This window comes from Eptatretus burgeri, chromosome 8 (genome assembly GCF_056783735.1).
Source record: "Eptatretus burgeri isolate ZD-2024b chromosome 8, Ebu_testis_v1, whole genome shotgun sequence".
Taxonomy (NCBI): Eukaryota; Metazoa; Chordata; class Myxini; order Myxiniformes; family Myxinidae; genus Eptatretus; species Eptatretus burgeri.
Window position 1 is genome coordinate 60,109,533 of NC_140968.1, and position 23,948 is coordinate 60,133,480.

Below are 23,948 nucleotides of genomic sequence, written 5' to 3' on the forward strand. Positions count from 1 at the left end.
TGCAGTTCTGTGCTCTGCCTGAAACTCAGGCATCATCCCAACTGACTGGAAGAGGGGGCTGTTGTCCCTCTTTGGCAAGGGAAGGGTTATCTCCAGGACTGCAACAACAGTTGAGAGGTGACACTGCTCTCAGTGCCAGGAAAGGTCTTTGCTCAGATAATTCTTGATATGGTTCACCAACCTCTGCTTGAGCAACAAGGCCCAAAGCAGTCCCACTTTCCACAAAAGAGGTCAACGATTCACCATACCCTTGCCCTTTGAGTTCTCGCCTAACGCAGACGAAGGTTTCGGCAGGGGCTACTTGCAGCCTATGTTGACCTCTGCAAAGCGTTCAATTCAGCGAATCGGGATGCCCTCTGGAGTATTCTTTGTCTTCGTGGGTGTCACCAAAACTGATCAATATGATGTCTGAACTATACTCTGGTACTGAGAGTGCTGTGAGATGTGGTGGTACCATCTCTCACTTATTTGCAGTTGTTACTAGAGTTTCTCGGAGGTGTGTACTGGCCTCCACACATTTCAGCACTTTATGGACAGGATTCTGGGGAGGCTGTTGGAGAGATAAAGCTGCGGTGCATCGTTTTGGAACGTGAAGATCTCTGAGCTTGATTTGAAAGATGATGAAGTCATCTTTGTGGAGACTCTGGATATCCTTTTGGGGGTCCATGAGGTGCTGAATGAGGAGTCGGAGCCACTGGGAGTATGGTTTCCTTGGTCAAAACTAAGATCCAGGCTTTTAATGACATATTGGATGCTGCCATCTTGTCTGTACCTGTTAGTGGTGAGGATGTTGAGGTCACGGAGAGATTCACTTACCTTGGCAGTGATATTCCTGTTTCTGCTGGCTGTGAGGCAGATGTCAAAGACATGTGAGTCGGGCCTGGGGAGTCATGGATTCACTGGATTATGGAGTGTGGACGCTGCCGGTACCTGTGCGGGAGGACGAAAGTCCGAGTCTTCAGATTCTTGGTGCTTCTCGTCTTGCTCTGTGGATGTGAGACTTGGACTCTGACCAGGGATCTGAGACAGCAACTTAATTCCTTTGGTACTAACTCTCTTCGGAGAATCCTTGGCTATTGCTGGTCGGACTTTGTGTCCAAATTTTGAATTTTGAACAATTTAGATTTTCAAATGACCAATCAGGCAGATTTGATTATAATCCCCTGGAGAACAAATGTGCCAAATTTGATGCTTGTATCATCATTTGCATGATTCCTCTCAAAAATTGCTGTTTTCTGCCCCACTAAGTAGTGTGTGGGGGCAAACTGGTTTAATTAATTTCACTTTGTCTTTATATAGTTTACATGACATGATATTGAAGACATCAGATTTACATGATATTAATATCAGATTGATCTGAAATTCAGTTGTTGGAGAAAAAGAATGATTTTATATCAACTGTGATGACAGATTCCATGACCTTGATGATGATTAGAAGTAAGCTGATAGGTTTGCAGTGAAGGGGAATCGTTTTTTGTCCCTTTTTTTATGTAATGCTGTAATGTTAGCCGATTTCCAAGCAGATGGAAGATCATGACCTTGGGTGAACGACAGGGTGGAAAGAGCAGAAAGAGGACGCGCAAGAGCAGCAAAGCAAAATGTTAAGGACGCTGTTTAAACTGTTTCCTTTACCCTGAGAGATATAATCTGAGAATGATACCATGCAGTTCCATCCAAACAATATTTACTCTTCCTGTGCAGGTTTTAGAGGCATGCAGCCACTCTCCAGTGGTTGTTGAGATGACTGCTAACTGTTACAAGTCACTGAGAATCACCAGCCTTTGGAAAAAGGCGATTTCCCCAGAACATCGAGAGGTGAGTTCAACCACAAATTTGTGGAAAAAAAAAAAGGTCATATTGGTCAAACATACAAATGATGATGAAACATTTTCCTATTCATAAACATTAGTTGCATAATTTTCAAAAAAGCATAATTTCAAAGTAAACTCCTTCACTGTTGTGGAGATGTGAAACCAAGTGTCACCCCAGGGGTGTGTGTAGTTACCGAGCAGCTAGCTAATCACTTGCCAAGCCAGCCGCTCCTTATCAACGGTTTCCATTGGAGTGTTTGATTGAGTGCTCCAGAAGAAACATGGTAACTGAACACACCCCTGGCATTATTGCCTGGGTTTGAACCAACAGGTCGGACTGGCTTGATGGTGTTCCAATCTAAATCTCTGTGAGCAACATCGGTGCACATCATATTAAAGGTCGACAATTATCTGTATGTATGTGGGCTGGGACTGCGGGTACCCAGGGTCCTGTGATGGGCACAGACTACCCCCCCCTCCCGCCCCCACTTTCCCCATGAGGGTGGGTAGATGATTTGTAATTTTTCGTCTGTACACGAGGCACAGTGTATGTGCTTTACTGACTCCTACAGGAGGGAAGGGGTATTATTATTTAGTAGTCACGGGCACAAAATAAATTAGCCTCACCCCCTCACATCGACCACACGCCCCCAATTCCCAGCACTCCCACCTCACCCCACCGCTCTTCCCTCCCAAGATGAGAGCGGGTGTTTTAAGTCCCATAACACACACACAACTTAGTCTATTGTCGACTAATATAATGTCCTTGATGTAAATTTATGCCAAACTACAATGACGTCTCCTAATATCTTTGTCCTGCATGTGATTTACGTAGAAGCTCTACCACGAGCCAGAGGTCACTGTGATGATAAGATAGGAATATTAAAAATGCCATGTTCCTTTACCATGATCAAACCTGTTCGTGGCCCACACAGCATTTAGGATGACAGCCAGGACAATCTATCTAGAAACAAGAAACAAGTTATCCGGCTTGCAGCAGACACAGTAGATGCTGCTCGGTGGAGCCCCCTCCCTGCAACTTTCCACACGGACACGTGAAAACGACCGATTCACCCAGAAAAAAAAAATGATTGAATGTCTCTAAAATTATCAGATTACAGGAATACTGGTTTATATCCAGATTTTAACTACAATGGAAGTTTTAAAATGTGTTGGAGATTCAGAGATAAGGGCAATGCAGACCTGCCTCAATCTTCCAAGTCACAGCAAAACTTTACGGATTCTTTGTCTTCAAGTATTCATAATCTAAATCTCAGAAAATATAAAAGATAGATGGGATTGCAAGTGTTCCATCATTTCAAGTGACACAAACCGGTTTGCATTCGAAAATGTAGCCTGGTGTGCTCCTTGAAATAGTGAGGTGCAGTTATATCCTACTCCGTGTGCTGCAGGTGTGCTTGAAATGTAAGGTGCAGATACAGGTGTGCTCCTTGAAATGTGAGGTATTCTCGTGGTATACAGTTTTGTGGATGCTCAGGTCAGTAGCAAATGATGAAACTTCAGATAAATTTACCACTGAGGAACATTTCTCCTATATCGAATGCTAGTTTGCAAAATAGTTGCAGTAAATGAAGTCGAACGACACTCAGTAGAGCGCATACCTCCCCCAGGACCTGCAGTTTACCTTTTGTACCCCACTGACAGGCCAGATCTGGATCCGTACCTGAACCAAAATCGAATCGGTTTGTTCTTGTCACATACCCAACTCATCCATCAAGTTTCGTCTGAATCCGTACACAACCTTTTGAGATATCGTGCTATATATCGTTTTTGGCCCCATCACTCAATGGTTGAAGAATCACTTTAATAATTCCAATATCCGGATCCGGATTCGAATCTTCACCAAACTCGAATAAGTTCGTCCTCGTCGAATATCCAACCTGTCCACCAAGTTTCATCATAATCCATCAACAACTTTTTAAAATATCGTGCTATGTATCGTTTTGGACCCCATCTCTCAATAGTGAAGAATCACTTAAAAAAAATTCTCATATCCGGATCCAGATGTTCAACAAATTTTGGTGAACATCCAGATCTTCACCAAACTTCACCAGATCTTCACCAAATCCGTTCATAACTTTTTGAGATATCGCACTCACAGACAGACAGACAGACAGACAGACAGCTGTGAAAACATAACCTCTGTCCACCTTTGGTGGCGGAGGTAATCAGTCATTTCCTGTACCTGCCGTGATGTGTGTGACACATTATTGTACATCGAGCTCAAGTTCAACCGTGCCGTTTCAATGGGATAATTAACGATAAGTCATGCTTTCTCCTGTTCACTTTCATTTCTTGAATCTGTTTTAACTGTTTTATTTGAATCTGCTTTATTTATAAATCTGTTTTAACCTATCTTTGCAGGAGCATAAAGCATTCTATGACTCGTTGTTCCACATGTGCCAAAGTAGGCCTCGTTCTCTCCTGCACCTATCACGGTGCTGCATTCGCTGCACTCTCGCCACGAGATGCCACTCTGCAATCCCACAACTACCTCTGCCTGGGCGGCTGAAAGTCTACCTCCTCCTGCAGCCAGAAGGAGTGTTTTATTGATCCGGGGTAGATCACGTGATTTAAATCAAGAAGCACCTTCCCTCCTTCCCCGTGCTTATGGTTGCTTTGCTGACCGTGTGGATGTGAACAGTGCAGTTCAGCTTAACTGAGCATTGTTGTTGGCCATGTGATCGTACTTTCTTTTGATGAACAAAGTCATCAGCAGATTTAGTATGCACTATACAATACAAGTGGATCTTCTTGAAGAATGAATCAGGACATGGAAAACAAAACTTTATCACTTACAAACTTGGCTTGTTCACAGTACGAGAAGTAGAGTCAAGAAAAGTCGAGTTTGCATCGTTTAGGAAGATAGTACATGTTGGATTTTGTTGACGAGCTGCTTGATGTCTGTGATAACATGGTTGTTTTGGTGCATGCATCATCCCTCTGGGTAAGACTTATTTTGTGTGCAGCACATGGCTACGGGAAGCATCGTCGGCTGTTTGCTTTCAAGTCGTGGCTGTGCCGCTGATGCTGTGGCCCCTGTAGGATACAGCAATCATTTGTAATTTGTTCAGGATGCCAGCAGTAGCTCGCCTAAAATTCATGAAGGACACTGTGGGAACTTTAAATTCCACCAACTAATACTAGCAGATGAGACACCCAATTTAACCTCCATCCGAGGGACGGCACACACATTGATAACATGGTTGTTTTGCTCAGCATGCATTCGAAGCACCAGGATGACAGTTTATAGCTGGACCAAGATTCAAACCCTGGCTAGACAGCTAACAGGTGAATGTGGATACCTCTAGAATCAAGATTATCATGCGAGATCTTCACTGCAGTTAGAATCTTGGATGAGATTTGTGATGAGACTTTAACTTTTCATCATTGCTTTAAATACTTTTCTTTTTGGTGTAGCAAACTCTAACATACGAGAATATAAGACCCGTCGCTTCACTGCGTAAATACCAATCTTTGCTGTAATGGCTAATCAATAGGGCAAGAAGAAAAAGGATTCCTGGGAGTGTGGGGATAACCAGCGTCGCAAGTTGGCATTTGCGGTTTCACCACGTGGGCCCATGTACCCATAAAAAAAACAAGGACAAATGTGTCCAAGAGCCGCGTCCTACATGTTTTGTCTTCAGCAGAAGAAGAAAACAAGAAGAAGAAGAAGAAGAAGAAAAAAAAAACAACTTCGAATATTTTGTCACGTGCCTTGATGGAGCCAATAGCGAGGTCGTCGTTCATGACGAGAAAATAGTGTATTTACGAAATTACAACACGTTAAATGGAATAATCTTGAAATAGTAACGTGAACTTTTCGAAACTTTAAAGCAAATGTCCGAATATATTTAAAAGTTCATGATAGACGCTCTCAAAAGGCACCCTCAATGTGAGGATGTGTACAGGTGTTTAGTATTTAAGGAGATCCAGATCCTGTATATAAAAGAGCTGAGTCCTCAAGGTTTTGTCTTCACCAGGAGAAGAAGAAGAAGAAGAAGAAGAAGAAGAAGAAGAAGAAGAAGAAGAAGAAGAAGAAGAAGAAGAAGAACGAGGCGGAGCTCTCTTAGAGCCACGTTCGCAACACCAGACGCGGCTAAAAATTTTTAATCGCATCACAAACCTACCCGGGAGTTCCCTGAATCCACCGTAGTTGGATTTATTAAAATCTGTTTATCCGTTCTCAAATTATAACATGACAGACAGACACGGCTCGTTTCATAATATACTGTAGATGGACATCTGTTCCATTGCCCTGAGTAAGAATGACACATTCCACGGTGTGTTTGAGAACATACATAGCTCGTGATGTTGTTTTCCAAGGTTCAAATCTCATGCTGTGTTGATTTGTCCAACACTCATTAATGTCCTTGTAATCCACGTAGTACACTGAAGTCTCCTAATATCCTTAACAAGCAAATAACTATCAGGTACAAACTTCTCAAAAAAACCCAATGTCACCCCCAGGGTGACCAGTATCTTGCCAAAATGTGAACATGAGTGACTTATTTATTCGATTAAAGTTACTCAAAAAATAAGGATTTCATCGACCTTGATGCTTGACCTGTTTGTGACCTTGACCTTTGACCTTGACCTTTATATTTTCGTACGGTTAATGGTATCTCTCCAGGACCATTGTACATGAAATATCAAGAGATTTTGATGAGAACTGAGGAAATAAAATTTTCATGAAAAATCCGTTTTTTCGTCATGACGTCATCAAATGACGTCATAGCGTCAAACTTTTGACAGATCTGGAAAGCACTTATCAAGCGCTTTCATATGAGGTTTTACTCGATATGGTATCTAAGATTTCAAAATTTGACCTTGGGGTCAAAAACTTTCGAAGGTCAAGGCTGCTAACCATGAAGGTCAAGGCTGATCGTCACCAAAAATTAATCAGCTGAGCGCCAGACCATGAACTATATTCCCATGAAGTTTGAATACGATCCGATCAAAATTACTCAAAAAATAAGGGTTTTGTCGACTCCCCTGATTTGCGACAGTGACCTTGACCTTTGACCTTGACCTTCAAAATTTTATGCGCTGAAAGGGACCTCTATAGGCCTCTGATATGCGAAGTTACAAAAATTTCCAATGATAACTGTGCTCTGCAGAGTGATCGATACGTGATTACTGACAAACAAACAAAAAAAATAAAAAAAATAAAAAAACATACAAGCTGACTAACATATCTTGCAAAAACTTCGTTTTGGCAAGATAAAAATACAAAAAAAGTTTCACCTCCAGCATTTGTAAGATTATTAATACTGCTTGTGGAGATCACACCCAGTGTTTACAGCTCTTTGACTCGTTGATTCATCATATAATAGATCCTCACAAAGAAAGCTGACTTATCAATCAATAGACTAACTTTACCAAGAGTAATTTCCTCATGTTCAAAGTTAACCTCTTCGAGGGTTTGGTGGAGGAATTTCAAAATATATCATGCAAACGCTTTTTAATGGTGTAGATGACAACTTGTAATGAAATGTGTTGTAAATACTCCAGGTATGTGACATTCAAATCTTGTTGTTCCTGAAATACACCTGTTGAGCACGTTTAAACTACAACCGCGCTCAGCAAAGCACTGGAATCTCACCAGCTTTGTCTTGTGACAGACCCAACTCATTTTCCAAATTTTGTCAGAACCCATCCATAACTTTTTGAGATATCGTATCGTTTTTGGCTCTATCTGTCTGTCAATGGTTAAGAATTACTTTAAAATCCTCGGGTGGAGCTCCGAAATCAAATTGTCACCACTTTTGTTCGCTCCTTATAGGTCTCAGGCTTCATCGGTCTCTGCAGGTGTACATTTGAAGACCGAACAACACGTCTCCAAACAATCGTGAAATAAAGGTACCTTTTTGAGGAAAGAAGGGTACATTTTGATTATCGCTGAGGAAATGAGGGTTATGCATGTTTTGTCAGGAATGATCGAGGAAGCGGTTCACTTTCCACCACCCAAAGCAAACTTTCGTACAATGAAGAGTACTACTGAGTTTGTGTCCATTGAAAAACTGAACAACGTGTCGTATATCATGAAATAAAGGTATGCAGAGGAAAGAAAATAGTCATAATTAATATTTCAAAGCTGAAAAGTGTGCAAGGAAACTGTCTTTCAAATGTGCATGGACATGTAATTCACACATTATGTGACGTAAATAAATGGATGTGTAAACTTTGCCCGTTCTACCATGATTCTGTGACTGCTGGTTTATTTCCGTTTACAAGGTATCACCATTGTGGTCTGATGGTGTAGTCGTGAAGCTGTGTGTGCATTTTGTTGGCAAACAAATGGATCGTAATGTGTCGAGTTGTTCAGATTCATCACATGGTGATGAGGATAAACATCCAGGCCATGACAAATTTCAGCCATAAGGATGAATTTATCAAACGTGGTAAAAAAAAATGCTTTTTGAGAGATTCTCAATGATACAGCAGAATATTGAGATAGCCGCTGATTGACGAGTAATGACAAGGAGATTCCAAGTAATTGGTTCACGAGTCAGTTAGTGACCACTATATACGTTATGGGTGTCTGTCTGTATGACTGTCTGTCTGTCTGCCCGAGCATAGCTCCGTGGGTTTTGATCCGATCCTGATAAAATTTGGGTGGGAAGTTTATATCATGATGTAGTTGTGTTTTCCTGAGAATGGGCGTGGTGCGCCCATTATGAGTGGAGCCACGCCCAAAAAACATGTGTTTTTAGGGGGTAGCCGATTTCAAGTTACATCTTCTCCTAGGGGGTTTGCCGAATTTGGAAGGGGTTTCATTATTTTGATAGCCCAATGGCACCTGCATAGCCCCACAGAGCTCGATTTTTCATTTTCGTCCCAAGGTCAAGGTCACAAGGTTACGAACTTAGAAAATTGCGAACTTTGATGTAAAAATCCATCTTCTCCGATGGGTTTGTTGAATGTGGTAGTGGTTTCGGTATTTGGTTAGCCCAATGGCACCTGCATAGCCCCACAGAGCTCGATTTTTCATTTTCGTCCCAAGGTCACGAACTTAGAAAATTGCGAATTTTGACATAAAAATCATACGACCGCCCAAACTTTGAGAGCTAGGATGACAATATTTTTTATGCATAATCTTCAGGTCATTCCCCACCTAAAGTCTTGAAACCATTTTTCTCTATCTCGAACACCTTGCCCGTGGCGCCCCTTTCAAGTTTGTTTTTACGCTGATTTCATCAAAGTATGGATAATGCGAGGAGTGCGAGATGCCATATAGCCTATATGATGTTATATTGCTCCTGGAATGTTCCAGAGGAAGTTTTGCACCAAAGGTCATAATCCTTGACCTTTGACCTTTAAAGTTCACAAAGGTCAAATTTTCAAACTTGTGGGAATCGAACCGGGTTTTCGACCTTCTTCGACGAACTAACTCCAATAAGCTATAGCACGTATCCTGTTTCCTTATTTTAATGTCCACAACATTGTTTTGTGACCTTTAAAGGTTATGCAAAGGTCAAATTTTGAAAGTTGTTGAACGAAACTGGGTTTTCGACATTTTGCAGCTAATAACCTGTCACTCGTACCACATCATGTTGATCGTTTTTATAAATTCGTCAAAAATTATCACATTGTGTCATCCTTGACTTCTGAAACAATCTACTTAATCAAATACCGCTTGTGAACCATTGTCGTTTTCAGACTTGTCCAACTTTAAACTCTTTAGAAGTTTAAAGTTGTATTATTTGGAACCTCCTTGTCATTACTCATCAATCTTACAACTAAGAATGAGGGATTGTCGTGATATTAAAATAAATGTGTAATGTTCGATGTAAGAATGCCTTTTCGCTTTTATGAGCGGGAGGGGAAGACGAGGAATTGGGGTTCGGAGGCGGGGGGGGAGGGGAGGGAGAGCAAAGATGGGGCAGACGTGGGAGGGGGAAATTGAGATTTTGAGTTGGGGGGAGGGTTGAGGAGTTGTGGTGGAGGAATGGGTTTGAAGGCTTGAAGTGGGGATGGGATTGAAGCCTTCAGGTTGAGAGGGAGAGGTTGAGGACTTGGGGTTTGGGAGGGGGTGTTGCCAACTTGGGGTTTGTGAGGGGGGAAGGACTTGAGGACTTGAAATCATATTTTACATTGTGCGGATGTTCCGCAGGTATTTGTTAATATGTATAAAAGGCTAAATTAAAAAAAAAACAATACCAGTTGATTATCCAGATTTTTTTTTTTTAAACGGAGGCCCTTTTTACATGTTACTTTATTTTTTTTCAAAATGGCCACCAGGTTTTAGTACCCGACAAATCATATACCTGACCCAACAGTTTTTTACCTCTCCTCCTCCAAGAAAAAAAAACATTACATTAGTCATGTACCGGACACGTCGGTTTTCTACCCCCAAAAACAAATATGACGTAGATCATATACCTGACAAGTCACGAACACACTCAGCCTCTTAAAAATACAATCCACAATTCGAAACAAATGTTTAATAAATGTATGGAGAAATACAAAAACCGACACTTCAGGTATATTAAAATCATTGGCTATTTTTCCAACGCCATCCTTTCGATATAGTCTAGCGGAAATGTGAAAAAGCATGTTGTGGCGTCATTATGAAGTTTGTTTTGGTTGATTCATCGTCTCTGAGCTATCCTGAATCAGAATCAGCCGGGTGCCGGACTCGCACCCTTGAGGAATTTTTTTTGGAGGCCAAAAACAAAATGGCCGGCACCGACTTTCGATAAATTCTGTTTTGGGCTCTATCTTAATTTCTAATGCACTTACAAACACAATTTTGGTGTCTACCACTATGTTTTCATGGTCAAGGAAATCCGATAATGATAAAATTGAAGATGTATATAGATAAGACTTGTCTCATATTTTCAAGATGGCCACCATTTTAATATGAAAAATGGCTATTTTGCAGTTCCACTGATCACTTCGAGTAAGAAATTTAATTTGATGAACCGTCAAATATTAATACTACGGACAATAATATTCAATGACAGCTGATGTAACTTACTTGCAATGATCATTGAATTGATGATTATATTGGAATACGATTTTTACACAAATATATCCGGATACATGCGGATAGTTGACTGTGACTTTGAGTTATGTCTTAAAGTAAGTATGTACATTGTACATTGTACATGATTTTGAAATTACCTTTTATTTTTAGGCAAACAAATATTAACTTTGTTTAGGATGCAATGTTCTACATTATGTTCAATCTTCGTCATCGTTGTCGTGATTAGCAGCTCCTGCCCTTGTCTGTTCCTTACAACAGTCTGATCCAGCTTTACAACTGCAAAACATCGAACATGACATCTGTGCTGCTACACAACCACACCTCCCGGTGGAACATGGCCGGCTGGTGGAGCATCCACACTTGATCAGCTGCAGAATGGTGACTGGTGCAGCAGACACATCAGGTGGAAGTGTGGTTGGACATAATGTCGCACCGTCCTCACCTTCTTGCCATCCATACTTGATGGGATCCAAGTTCGGAGGGTCTGACTGAGTGGCCGATTTCCATATACTGACTTGTTGATGAGCGTGATGTACATGTTGAACAAAGGCATCATGCGATGGGACAACAACTTCAATTTCGGAGCAGAGGTAATCTTGGAGTTGGCCATCTTAGACTTCCACAACTGATACCGGTGTGTGGACATATCACCTTCGACTTTGGAACCATAACAGGTAGCAATGAAGGTAGTTGCCTCAGATATAATCTTTTCCTCGTCTGCTTCCAGCTGACCAAGTAAGGTGGGATGATGTCCGCCCATTAGTACCTTCAGCGCTGTGGCCTTTCCAATGCCAAACAAATATGACACAGTATCACTTCCGGTCAGAGCATGTACCGCAGGCAGATATTTGGCGATGCTTTTGTGTTTCAGTGCTGTTTGGCGAATGTCTACGTTCGCCCTCCCAGCACACGGACTCTCCATGCTGACATCCACAGTCATCTAATCCTCGAGGTAGAAATGAATCAACAGCACAAAGACATCTGTATCGTCGCAGACCACTTTGATGTGCGAGTCACCACTGACACCTGACACAATTCTAACTAAGTGATGGATGATGATGACATCTGCTTCTTCATGGTGTGTTTTCTGATCCTGTCTCTGGAGAGTGGAATTGTTTCATACTTGGAATGGTGTAGGATCTTTTCCGGTGATCACCAGTTTAGTCTGGTTGTCGACAATGTGGGTCATCAGATACTGACAGATCAAATCGATCAGTTGTACTTTGTTGTAGGCGACATTTCGGACCACTTTTTGCGCCGGAAGTGTTGTGTGTAAGTTGAGTTGATGTTTTTGACTTGAATCATGACCTGCGCGACTGGATCTTGTCATTTGTTTTGTGCTGATTTTGATGTACATGTCGAAAGTCAGTATACGTCACAACACTCCAGGTGGTATTTGATGGTTCCCATGAAGTTGATCACATAATCCTCAACTATACCATTTGTGGGCCAATGTACAGTCCATAACATGGCGCATCCATCGATGATGACAGCATCTGGAACACCTTGGATTCGACTTGATTGCTCAACTTGGAGTTTCGTCTTCAGGACTGCTTTCGACTGAGTCCGCATCGCACCGCTCTCATCAAACAACGAGGCTGGGACAAGGGACAGTTCGTAAGAGAGGACATCCTTGATCTCAATATAGCTCAGAGATGATGAATCAACCAAAAAACTTCATAATGACGCTAAAGCACGCTTTGCCCTGAAATGGCTGTTTGACATCGAGACTATTATCGATCTCCAGGAAACGTTTCATGTACAGATTTACATATGTGGGATGTGGATTCATCAGCACTCACTGGTCCTTCTCGGTAGAAGTTGTAGAACCTCAGTATCGACATGGGGAAAATGACCAATTCAAAGAATGGTGTAAGAGTCGTACACGAAGATGTGGATTTTTAATTGGTGTAAACCGCTTCAATACACCGTGTGTCCTTCCTTCCATCGGTCCGTCAAAAATGAAGAAGAACCCACCGTGTTTCGTTCGTTTCTCGTTTGTTATTGTTTAGTTTTTCTTGAGTTGTTTAGTTAACCTCCGCCATCTTCAAAGATGGATGGAGGTTACTGTTTTCACCCCTTTCTGTTTGTTTGTTTGTTTGTTTGTGAACAGTATTACGGAAAAACTCCTCGACAGATTCGACGAAACTTGGTGGGGGGTTAGGTATGGTTCAAGGATCATGCCATTAAATTTTGGACCCCCCCCCAAAAAAAAATTTGTTGGAGAAATTATTTTTTTTGCATTTCTACATGTTTTAAGTGATTTCCAACCCCCCCAAAAAGAATTGTTACCCCTCCCAAAAAAAATTGTGAGAGAAAATATTTTTTTTTTGCATTTTTACATATGTGAATTGATTCCCCCCCCCCCCCCAAAAAAAAATTGTTTGAGAAAAAAATTTATTTTTTGCATTTTTACATGTTTTAAGTGATTTCCAACCCCCCTCCCCAAAAAAAAAATTGTTCAAGAAAAAAAAATTTTGCAACTTTTTTTTCAACAAAATTTCGATTTTTTTTTTTTTTGCATTTTTACATGTTTTAAGTGATTTCCAACCCCTCCCCCTCCCCCACCCCCAAAAATGGAGAAAAGAACTATAACTCTGTCAGCACTGTTGACATATTTAATGAATAAGATATAAGGTTCACTTGAGTGACCCAGCAGTATTGGCGGCGGAGGTTTTTCACTCTCCCGAGTGCTCCCCCTCTAGTTACCTTCGCATTCTGCGAAAGGTTATGTTTTGGTCGCTGTGTATTTATTTATTTGTGAATATGTGTGTTTGTTTGTTATTCGCATAACTCAGAAAGTATTAAACCGAATTGCATGAAATTTGGTGGGATGATTCATGAGTATCCAAGGACGATTTGATTAGATTTTTGGAGCGATCGGGTCAAAGGTCAAGGTCAAGGTCATGAAAAGGTCAAAAACACTCTTTTGAGCATAACTTCCTTCATAATACAGCTATCGACAGCAACCACCGCCATATTGTTCCATGACGAGATAGCTTTCGGATATGTAGTGTCGGATTTGACGTAACGTCATCGGAAGTGCGTCTAAATGACGTCACAAGATGACGTAAATTTTCAATTTTTGATCTCATCAGTTTTGATCATACCGTTTTGTAGGACTTACCTTAAGGACGTCACACACCAAATTTGACTTCGATCGGAATGACCGTTATGACGTCATTGACGTTTGAACATGACGTTTTTCAATTGTGGCTAAAATGTCCTGATATTTTACATTCAAATATCTATATAATTTATAAAGCAAAGTCTCCCAAATCCAGGCATTAGGATCAGTACCAAAATATCTGTTTATTGATGTACAGGTTTTGCCAATTAACTCTGTAGTCAAGGTCACACTCAAGGTCAAAATATACTTGTAGGCATAGCTTCAGATCTAACCGAGCTATTGACATGAAACCAACTTTAAAACGTTCAGTGAACTACGAGCTTTCAGAATGGTAGTCCCCGATTGGACGTGACGTCCCCGGAAGTGCGTTAAAATGACGTCAAAAGATGACGTCATTTTTCAACTTTTTAATTTTTCAGTGTTTATCATTCCATTTTGTTGGACTGCCTTCAAGGAGGTTACACACCAAATTTGACGTCAATCGGACTGACGGTTGTGACGTCATGGACGTTTTAAAATGACGTTTTTCAAATGTGCCCGGAAAAAAAGTTGCGGCGGCGAAGGTATGCGCTCTACCGAGTGCCCGGTCTAGTTTTTTTGTGTTTTTGTTTAGGGAAGTAACCGTCAGTCCCCCATGGGGATACTTTTTAAGCGGTGTAGCAGTTTCACTGAACAGATTTTTTTTTCCGACAAGGGTGCGATTTTTTTCTTTTTCACGTGATGTTTGACAAATAACAAAAAAAAAAAAACAGGAGGCGGCTTCGTGAAATTCAATTCAAGAAAGGAAACGGGCGGGTACGATCAACTCGTACTTTACTGTCTATCCCACCATAAGACACGGAAACGCTCCTCGGGGCGAGGAAATATTATTTCGTAAAAGTTGCTTCAATTTAATCCAAACCTCCAGGTAAATTATAATGTTTTTAATCATACAGAAAATTAAAAAAAAAAAATTGAACTCGGGCGGTGTATAGGCAACAGACCGCTGCCTCGATCATTCCAGAATTTTTATTTTTTCCCTTTCCTGTTAAGAAATGTATAACCTCCCAATTCTGAACTCTTTTAACCAGCACATGAATAAGAGGCTTCCTTTTATTATTTTTCACATTGTGTTATTTTTACCACAGGATAATTTTTTTTTTTACTGTTATATTTACTGCAATTTAATGATTAAAGATCGGAACACACTTTGCGAGTGATTGATGATAGGAACGAATTGCCAGGATGTCGATAAACGTCTTCGAAAGGAATTTTTTTGTTTAAATGAGGTTCGCCCGGAAGGTTATTTCTGGAAAGGTAAGAATGTAAGGAAAGCGAAGGTAAGACGGTGGAAAGGTGGGAAGTTCAAAAAGAAAAGTGAATTGGGATTTCGAGTCAGAAAAAATGTTTCGAGGGGGGGGGGGAGGTAATAATAAACACCAACGCGCACTACTCCGTCGGGATACAAAACTCCGAACGATCATGACACCAGGATAAATCGAACTTCTTGTGCTCCGTTCCATTCTTTATTATTGTCCACGTGAAACATGGAAAATATTTCTCATCCACCGGCAATTCGAATCGATTAAAAAAGGGTGAATCGTGCACATCCTTTTTTCCATTAATATTAAAAACATTGTACTTCATAAACCTTGAGAATTTGTTATTCACATAATATAATGGAAAGTTACAATTTCTAAATCGCTTCAATAATTAACAATTCATGTGTTCAGCGTTACAACCTAATGAGAGCGCGAACGAACGACGACTAAACGAATGAGTTGAGAACGACGCGACACCTTGGCGGTGTTGATTCCTTGTGTGATCGGCTCGTTGTTGTTTGGTGGTTGTGCGGCGTCGATAACCGCGTCTACCGGCAAGATTCACGGCGGCTCGGGCGATAAGCCTGCCATCCTACCAGCATGGGTTCGGACCGTTTCAGTTGCGGTGGATTTGGATGTACCCGGGGAGCGCTTTGTGTCCTCAACGTGATGTACATGGTGAGGGGGGACTCTGGGTGTGATCATCTCGAATGTTCTATGTGTGGTGTTATGGTGTGTGTGTGTGTGGTGTTATGGTGTGTGTGTGGTGTTATGGTTTGTGTTATGGTGTGTGTGTGGTGGTATGGTGTTATGGTGTGTGTGTGTGTGTGTGTGTGTGTGTGTGTGTGTGTGTGTGTGTGTGTGTGTGTGTGTGTGTGTGTGTGTGTGTGTGTTATGGTTCGTGTGTGTGTGTGTGTGTGTTATGGTTCGTGTGTGTGTGTGTGTGTGTTATGGTTCGTGTGTGTGTGTGTGTGTGTTATGGTTCGTGTGTGTGTGTGTGTGTGTGTTATGGTTCGTGTGTGTGTGTGTGTGTGTTATGGTTCGTGTGTGTGTGTGTGTGTGTTATGGTTCGTGTGTGTGTGTGTGTGTGTTATGGTTCGTGTGTGTGTGTGTGTGTTATGGTTCGTGTGTGTGTGTGTGTGTTATGGTTCGTGTGTGTGTGTGTGTGTGTGTTATGGTTCGTGTGTGTGTGTGTGTGTGTGTGTGTTATGGTTCGTGTGTGTGTGTGTGTGTGTGTGTTATGGTTCGTGTGTGTGTGTGTGTGTGTGTTATGGTTCGTGTGTGTGTGTGTGTGTGTTATGGTTCGTGTGTGTGTGTGTGTGTGTGTGTGTGTGTGTGTGTGTGTGTGTGTGTGTGTGTGTTATGGTTCGTGTGTGTGTGTGTGTGGTGTTATTGTTGGGGTGTGTGTGTGTGTGTGGTGTTATGGTGTGTGTGTGGTGTTATGGTGTGTGTGTGGTGTTATGGTGTGTGTGGTGTTATGGTGTGTGTGTGGTGTTATGGTGTGTGTGTGTGTGTGTGTGTGTGGTGTTATGGTTCGTGTGTGTGTGTGTGTGTGGTGTTATGGTTCGTGTGTGTGTGTGTGTGTGTGTGGTGTTATGGTTCGTGTGTGTGTGTGTGTGTGGTGTTATGGTTCGTGTGTGTGTGTGTGTGTGGTGTTATGGTTCGTGTGTGTGTGTGTGTGTGTGTGTGTGTGGTGTTATGGTTCGTGTGTGTGTGTGTGTGTGTGTGTGGTGTTATGGTTCGTGTGTGTGTGTGTGTGTGTGTGGTGTTATGGTTCGTGTGTGTGTGTGTGTGTGTGTGTGTGTGGTGTTATGGTTCGTGTGTGTGTGTGTGTGTGTTATGGTTCGTGTGTGTGTGTGTGTGTGTGTTATGGTTCGTGTGTGTGTGTGTGTGTGTGGTGTTATGGTTCGTGTGTGTGTGTGTGTGTGTTATGGTTCGTGTGTGTGTGTGTGTGTGTGGTGTTATGGTTCGTGTGTGTGTGTGTGTGTGTGTGGTGTTATGGTTCGTGTGTGTGTGTGTGTGTGTGTGTGTGGTGTTATGGTTCGTGTGTGTGTGTGTGTGTGTGTGGTGTTATGGTTCGTGTGTGTGTGTGTGTGTGTGTGGTGTTATGGTTCGTGTGTGTGTGTGTGTGTGGTGTTATGGTTCGTGTGTGTGTGTGTGTGTGTGGTGTTATGGTTCGTGTGTGTGTGTGTGTGTGTGTGGTGTTATGGTTCGTGTGTGTGTGTGTGTGTGTGTGTGTGTGTGTGTGTGTGTGTGTGTGTGTGGTGTTATGGTTCGTGTGTGTGTGTGTGTGTGGTGTTATGGTTCGTGTGTGTGTGTGTGTTATGGTTCGTGTGTGTGTGTGGTGTTATGGTTCGTGTGTGTGTGTGTGTTATGGTTCGTGTGTGTGTGTGGTGTTATGGTTCGTGTGTGTGTGTGTGTGTGTGTGTGTGTGTGTGTGTGTGTGTGTGTGTGTGTGTGTGGTATGGTTCGTGTGTGTGTGTGTGTGGTGTTATGGTTCGTGTGTGTGTGTGTGTGGTGTTATGGTTCGTGTGTGTGTGTGTGTGTGGTGTTATGGTTCGTGTGTGTGTGTGTGTGTGGTGTTATGGTTCGTGTGTGTGTGTGGTGTTATGGTTCGTGTGTGTGTGTGTGTGTGTGTGGTGTTATGGTTCGTGTGTGTGTGTGTGTGTGTGTCGTGTTATGTTTCGTGTGTGTGTGTGTGTGTGCGTGTGCGTGTGTGTGTGTGTGTGCGTGTGTGTGTGTGGTGTTATGGTTCGTGTGTGTGTGTGTGTGGTGTTATGGTTCGTGTGTGTGTGTGTGTGGTGTTATGGTTCGTGTGTGTGTGTGTGTGTGTGTGTGTGTGTGTGTGTGTGTGTGTGTGTGTGTGGTGTTATGGTTCGTGTGTGTGTGTGTGTGTGTGTGGTGTTATGGTTCGTGTGTGTGTGTGTGTGTGTGGTGTTATGGTTCGTGTGTGTGTTTGTGTGTGTGTGTGTGTGTGTGTGTGGTGTTATGGTTCGTGTGTGTGTGTGTGTGTGTGTGTGTGTGTGTGTGTGTGTGTGGTGTTATGGTTCGTGTGTGTGTGTGTGTGTGTGTGTGTGGTGTTATGGTTCGTGTGTGTGTGTGTGTGTGTGTGTGTGTGTGTGGTGTTATGGTTCGTGTGTGTGTGTGTGTGTGTGTGTGGTGTTATGGTTCGTGTGTGTGTGTGTGTGGTGTTATGGTTCGTGTGTGTGTGTGTGTGTGGTGTTATGGTTCGTGTGTGTGTGTGTGTGTGTGTGTGTGTGGTGTTATGGTTCGTGTGTGTGTGTGTGTGTGTGTGTGGTGTTATGGTCCGTGTGTGTGTGTGTGTGTGTGTGGTGTTATGGTTCGTGTGTGTGTGTGTGTGTGTGTGGTGTTATGGTTCGTGTGTGTGTGTGTGTGTGTGTGTGTGGTGTTATGGTTCGTGTGTGTGTGTGTGTGTGTGTGTGTGTGTGTGTGTGTGTGTGTGGTGTTATGGTTCGTGTGTGTGTGTGTGTGTGTGTGTGTGTGTGTGTGTGTGTGTGTGTGTGTGTGTGTGTGTGTGTGTGTGTGTGTGTGTGTGTGTGTGTGTGTGTGTGTGTTCATCGATAGGACAGTTCCGGTGTTTGTTATGATTAATATAACAACGGAAAAGGAACTCGGTCTATCTTATCTAAATAATAAGATAATTGGACCGACCAAACGTGTGCACATCATGTGATGCTGATGACAGGTGCGGCTACCTGAGCACGTGACTAAGGTAAGTGAACAGTCATCTCGGTATACACAAGCACGCTCACTCGAGTTCATTGATCTCTGAGTTGGGTTTTTGAAGGGATGGCGTCGGTTTCTGATCGTGCCTGGCGTTGCTGATGTTTGTTGCCTTCTTGTTTTTTTTTTCTAAGGTACACCAAGCAGTATGTGTTGCTATGTACGACTTGAGGGATGCACGGTGTCTCCCCCTGAGCCGTCAAACCTCAATGATGATATGCATGTCTGTTTTATGATCGAAGGATTGTTTGCATTCTCCATGCACCCCCAAAGTCAGATTGGTGGGAAGAATGTGCGGTGTTTGCTGGAACCTTTCAAAATACCTCTTTCTTTTGAGATAAACCAGTTATCTCTCGGACTGGCAGGATGGCCTGGAGCACTAGACGTACCCTGGACACTCGTCCGAATCTCGACCCACCGATAAGCCGTCATCCCGGTGTTTCACAGGCGTGGTGATTAATCAATGTGTGTGCGTACGTCTCTCGTCTGCAGGCGTTGGGTGGTGGTCGTTTAAACATCCCACGGTGTTCTTTGCGAAGAGGAGGCGACCTGTGTCCTCAACATTTCATCATGTCGCTATCACCGGCACCACAAACAAATTACAAACTCCTGCCCTAACCTTCAGGGGGGCACTGCATCAGCAGCACAGCTGCACTCCCAGTAATGATGCAACCAGCAGCCACAGGATGCACATGAAATGAATGAATCAAATTATGTATCTGCTGCTACTCCACTTATTGTGGGGTTAACCAGTGATCGCTTTTGGCCCAACTTTCCTGAATTGCCTGTCCAGGCCTGACGTTCGACCGAAGGTGGCAGGAATTTGGGATTTATTCAACGTCCTGGCGATAACTCGCCGTATCTTCGTGAAAGAAACCTTGGGATGTTTAACCTCCACCAGACGGTGTTAAGGATATCACAACGAGCTTAACGTTCATCTGAGGGACGGTGAGGTTTGTGATGCCTGTGAATCACCAATCGGACAGTTTTATAATGGGTTCAGGAAACGAACCCAGACGATACAGTTCACAGGTTAATGTACTACCTCCGCATCATCCTTTCCGGACAAAAGTGTAAACAGTTATAGGGTACATGTATCATGTTATGTTAATTTATCCAATGAATACGAGAGATGATTGGTAATGATCTGGCATTCCACGGAAGTAATCTCTTTTGCTTCCCATGTTGAGAAGCATTAGTTACCTCCACCACCGAATGTGAAGGTGGTTATGTTTTCACCCATTTCTGTTTGTCTGTCTGTCTGTCTGTCTGTCTGTGTGCAGGATATCTCAAAAAGTTGTTGACGGATTCGAATGAAACTTGGTGGACATGTTAGGTGTGTGACAAGAACGAACTGATTCAATTTTGGTGAAGATCCGGATACGAAAATTGTTTAATTTTGAAAGTGATTCTTCACTATTGAGTGATGGGACCAAAAACTATATATAGCATGACATTTCAAAAATGTATTGGGCCCGCTATGTTTTTGTGGATCAGGTACTGTGTGACGGATGTATGTGCTCCACCGAGTGCCCTTCTAGTTACTTCAATGAGTTAAGGCTGTTACAACTTCAAAAGAGCCCCCCAAAGCCTCGTGTAGACCGCACATATGTCACCTTTTTCAGGTAGTGGTGGAATGTGTTCTTCACTGTTGAGTGCAGAGTTTATTTTCTGCACTTTTATGGTGATCACCATGTTTTTTTCTTAATTAAATGAACATTAGGCTGAGAGGAACTACTTTGGTGGTGGCTCTCTTACGGTCTCAGCCGAGTGAAGCGTAACATCTCTTATTCCCACTGATTGGAACCTAAATCAGTATTTTGGAACGGGAATGAAATCCTTAACTTTGTTGCTGTTCAGTTTATATCAAAGGTCAGTCCTCATCTTCTCATCTTGTTCTGCAGCAGGATAACTCTCCTTCACACACCATACAGGTTGTCGAGCAAGGTGAACAGCAACAACTGATCAATGTGCTTCCATAGCAATATGTAGGTATATCGATTGCGAAGTCGCACATCAAGAGGTTCTGGGTTTAAACCAGAGACAAGATATCTTGGAATAGCAGCCCAAGACGAAAGCTTAGCGACACAAACATACCAAAAGAATCACGAAGGATGTACAGACCTCTTATGTAGAATATAGTATGACTTTAAAGAAACCATAGAACATGTAGGCCCAGGATACCCAATCTTAACAAAGAAGCAAGGAGTGGAGACGTAAAAAGCAGCTTAACTTGTACATTGGAAAATATGCCACTGCAACAGTTTTCCAGCAACAAACTAATCATACAAACATGAAACCAGAAACAGTAGCAGAAAATGACAAGGTGCAAGTAATAATATTGTAGGACATGCTTGAACACACAGACCGAGAGATTGAAGGTAATCTAGCAGACATCATCTTGAAGGACAAAAATATGAAATGTCAATTGCTTGACATGACACTACCACCAGAAGGAAATGTCTCCGTCAAGGAAGCTGAGAAGCTGTCAAAGTATAAAGACCTTGAGATTGAAGCCACTAGTTTGTGTTGAATGAAGACCACAGCCATCTGTGCTGCAATTGTTGATTTGTGATTGAATTGGAAATACATCAGCAAAATCCCAAGGAAAGGTAACATTGATGAAATGCAGAAGATGATACTCCTTGAAACCACAGATATCATCCGGTGAACACTTTCTAATGGTTTTAATTGCCGGATTAGTTTTAGTAATCCACCAGGCTTCAAAGTGCCAAGCGCAAGCCTCGAAAGGGCAAGCATATTTATTGTCTTTAAAAGTCCAATTCATTTATTTTTTTTGTAAAAATTTTATTGTTATTTAATCAAACCGAGTCTCCAATAAAATATCGCAATTCCAGCTAATGCCCATTGCACATGCTCTGTGTGGCCAGGTTGTTGGGCTGGTACTGATTGGTGTTGCAGCATCAAGTTTTTCGACTGTGAGTATGTCGGTCATTGGAGGAGTGATTGCAGTTGCTGCCCTCCTCTTTGTCATCGCTGTCCTGGGCCTTGTGGCTACACTGAGGCACCACCAGGTGCTCTTGTTCTTTGTATCCCTTTTTTATAGCTTGGGGTGAGTTCACTTTTAGTTTCCTGCTGTTGAAGGTCTTCTGTAAGTTTAGTCCAAATCTTGGTTTGTTGACTTTTTTTGGGGGGGGTGGGGGACTATCAAGGCAGGCATTCTCGAGTCAAGTCGAGCAGCCTTGCAGTTTGTTCTTTGTGCTCATCCTCTACTACGCAGCATAAGTTACCACATTATAAGGGATTAATTGTCCATCATATCTTGCTTTCTGATAAATGTGTTTTATGGCATCCTCACTGCACTTTAGTGGTTGCATAAATCTATTCATCATTCAAAGCAAACCTTGCTATTACTTGGTCTACTTCCTTCACAGAGTGCATCAGTACATGGTAATTCTCCTGATAATATTCATTGTCCAGTTGGGTGTGTTCTGTGCTTGCCTTGCTCTCAACAAAGAACAGCAGGTAAGGAAGTTTTTTTTGTTGTTTTTTTTGACAATGGTTTCTTGCCATATTCTGTACTTTTTGTGTGTTTTTCTCTTTCTGGGATAAATGAACGTTATTGTTTCTAATTATCGATAGTGTATATTGTGTTTTGATTACAGTGTTCATAAATGCTTGGGGCCTGCAGGATAGCCTCAAGGTAGGCAAACTCACCTCTGAGCTGTTGAACTTGGGTTCAAATCTCGGCACAGCTACAAGCTGTCATCTTAGTGTCTCGTAGGCAGGCTGATTCATCAATGTGTGCCGCACAGTGGATGGAAGTTAAACTGGACGTCCCATCTGCTGACACTAGTTGGTGGACGTTTAATATCTTACGGTGTCCTTCACGAAGAGTTGGGGAGCTATCACAAGCACCTTGGTCAAACTACAAATTCCTGCTCTAACCTACAGGAGGCGCTGAATCGGTGGAACAATGGTGCCCCTGCAACAACTGATGCCAACACACAGCCACGCATTGTTTATGAGTGATGATGACGATAATTGCTTTTATCAGCAAGATATTTCTTTAATTCAACATTTTAAAATCAAGGAACTTTGATATTACGTTAACAGTGGCTGGGTGTTGGTGCAGCTGGAATGCTGAAAAGTCTTTATGCCTAAGATCTGTAGACATTACCATGTTTTGTGTCACTTGATTGTTAAATGTAAATGTACCTCCAAATTTAACTACAAATTTATTTGTGAGGGTGATTTTTGTGAATTCAGGAGCTTTCTTCTTTCGAAATTTACCACTGTGCTTTCAGCTTGGCTTGCTGAAAGTTGGGTGGAACCACATGTCTCCAAGCACCAGACAACGTATTGAATCCAGATACCACTGCTGTGGATTTAACAACACGGATCGGGTCGTGAACAGCACTGAGGTCAGTTAAACGTACTGTGGCTGCGGGTTCTCGCTCTCTTTTTGTTTTTGTTTGTTTTTAATTATCTGTCTGTCTTTCTTGATCTGCCATGGTGTGGACAGGGAAAGGTTTGGCAAAGTCAGTGCTCGGTCAGGTGCATTTTTTGCAAATATCGGTGTCTGCAGAACGTTTAGCCGCCAAATGTTCCTTTTCAGCAAAATGGTTGTCATCACGTGTCCACGTCTGCAAAATGTTCAGCAAATGCTGGCACAGGCAAAATGACCAAAAGTCTGTGCAAATAATTGTTTTGCTCAAGTTTACTCAGAGTTGTCGATCATGCCATTCCTGTCATGACTGTGCCATACAAAAACCAAAAAGGGCTGAGTTGAAACCAACACCTGGTGCAAAATTTGTTGTTTTTGATTTTTTTTTTATGGTACAGAAAACCACCAATTCGACACAACATGAGGCAGAATTATCATATTATGAGCGATTTTAGTCTTGTTATGTTAACTCTTGGGTACCCCGGCCTGACACTGCCCTTCGCCTTGTGAAGCTGTAGAAAGAAGCATGCCATGGCAACAT

The 23,948-nt window shown here is 42.3% G+C and overlaps 2 protein-coding genes across 5 annotated transcripts in view; both read left to right on the forward strand.

Annotated features, from left to right (window-relative positions):
• LOC147021837 (ankyrin repeat and SOCS box protein 4-like) overlaps nt 1-8,020 on the forward strand; it is a 32,860-nt gene extending 24,840 nt beyond the window's left edge. For 3 of the 4 annotated variants that reach the window (XM_085892237.1, XM_085892235.1, XM_085892236.1), the window contains 2 exons: nt 1,702-1,815; nt 4,197-8,020. In XM_085892237.1, the coding sequence (XP_085748363.1) occupies nt 1,702-1,815; nt 4,197-4,385 (303 nt within the window). In that variant the 3' untranslated portion in view covers nt 4,386-8,020. Of the gene's footprint in view, nt 1-1,701; nt 1,816-2,142; nt 2,211-4,196 lie in introns of all 4 variants that reach the window. The other variant, XR_015060960.1, reaches the window with a different exon arrangement.
• A 7,678-nt stretch (nt 8,021-15,698) lies between these two features.
• Nucleotides 15,699-23,948, forward strand: part of LOC147021838 (tetraspanin-31-like) — a 20,406-nt gene continuing 12,156 nt past the window's right edge. Inside the window, exons 1-4 of the mRNA XM_085892240.1 lie at nt 15,699-15,933; nt 21,891-22,049; nt 22,405-22,485; nt 23,268-23,384. Coding sequence (XP_085748366.1) covers nt 15,856-15,933; nt 21,891-22,049; nt 22,405-22,485; nt 23,268-23,384 — 435 coding nt within the window. The 5' untranslated portion in view covers nt 15,699-15,855. The remainder of the gene's footprint in view (nt 15,934-21,890; nt 22,050-22,404; nt 22,486-23,267; nt 23,385-23,948) is intronic.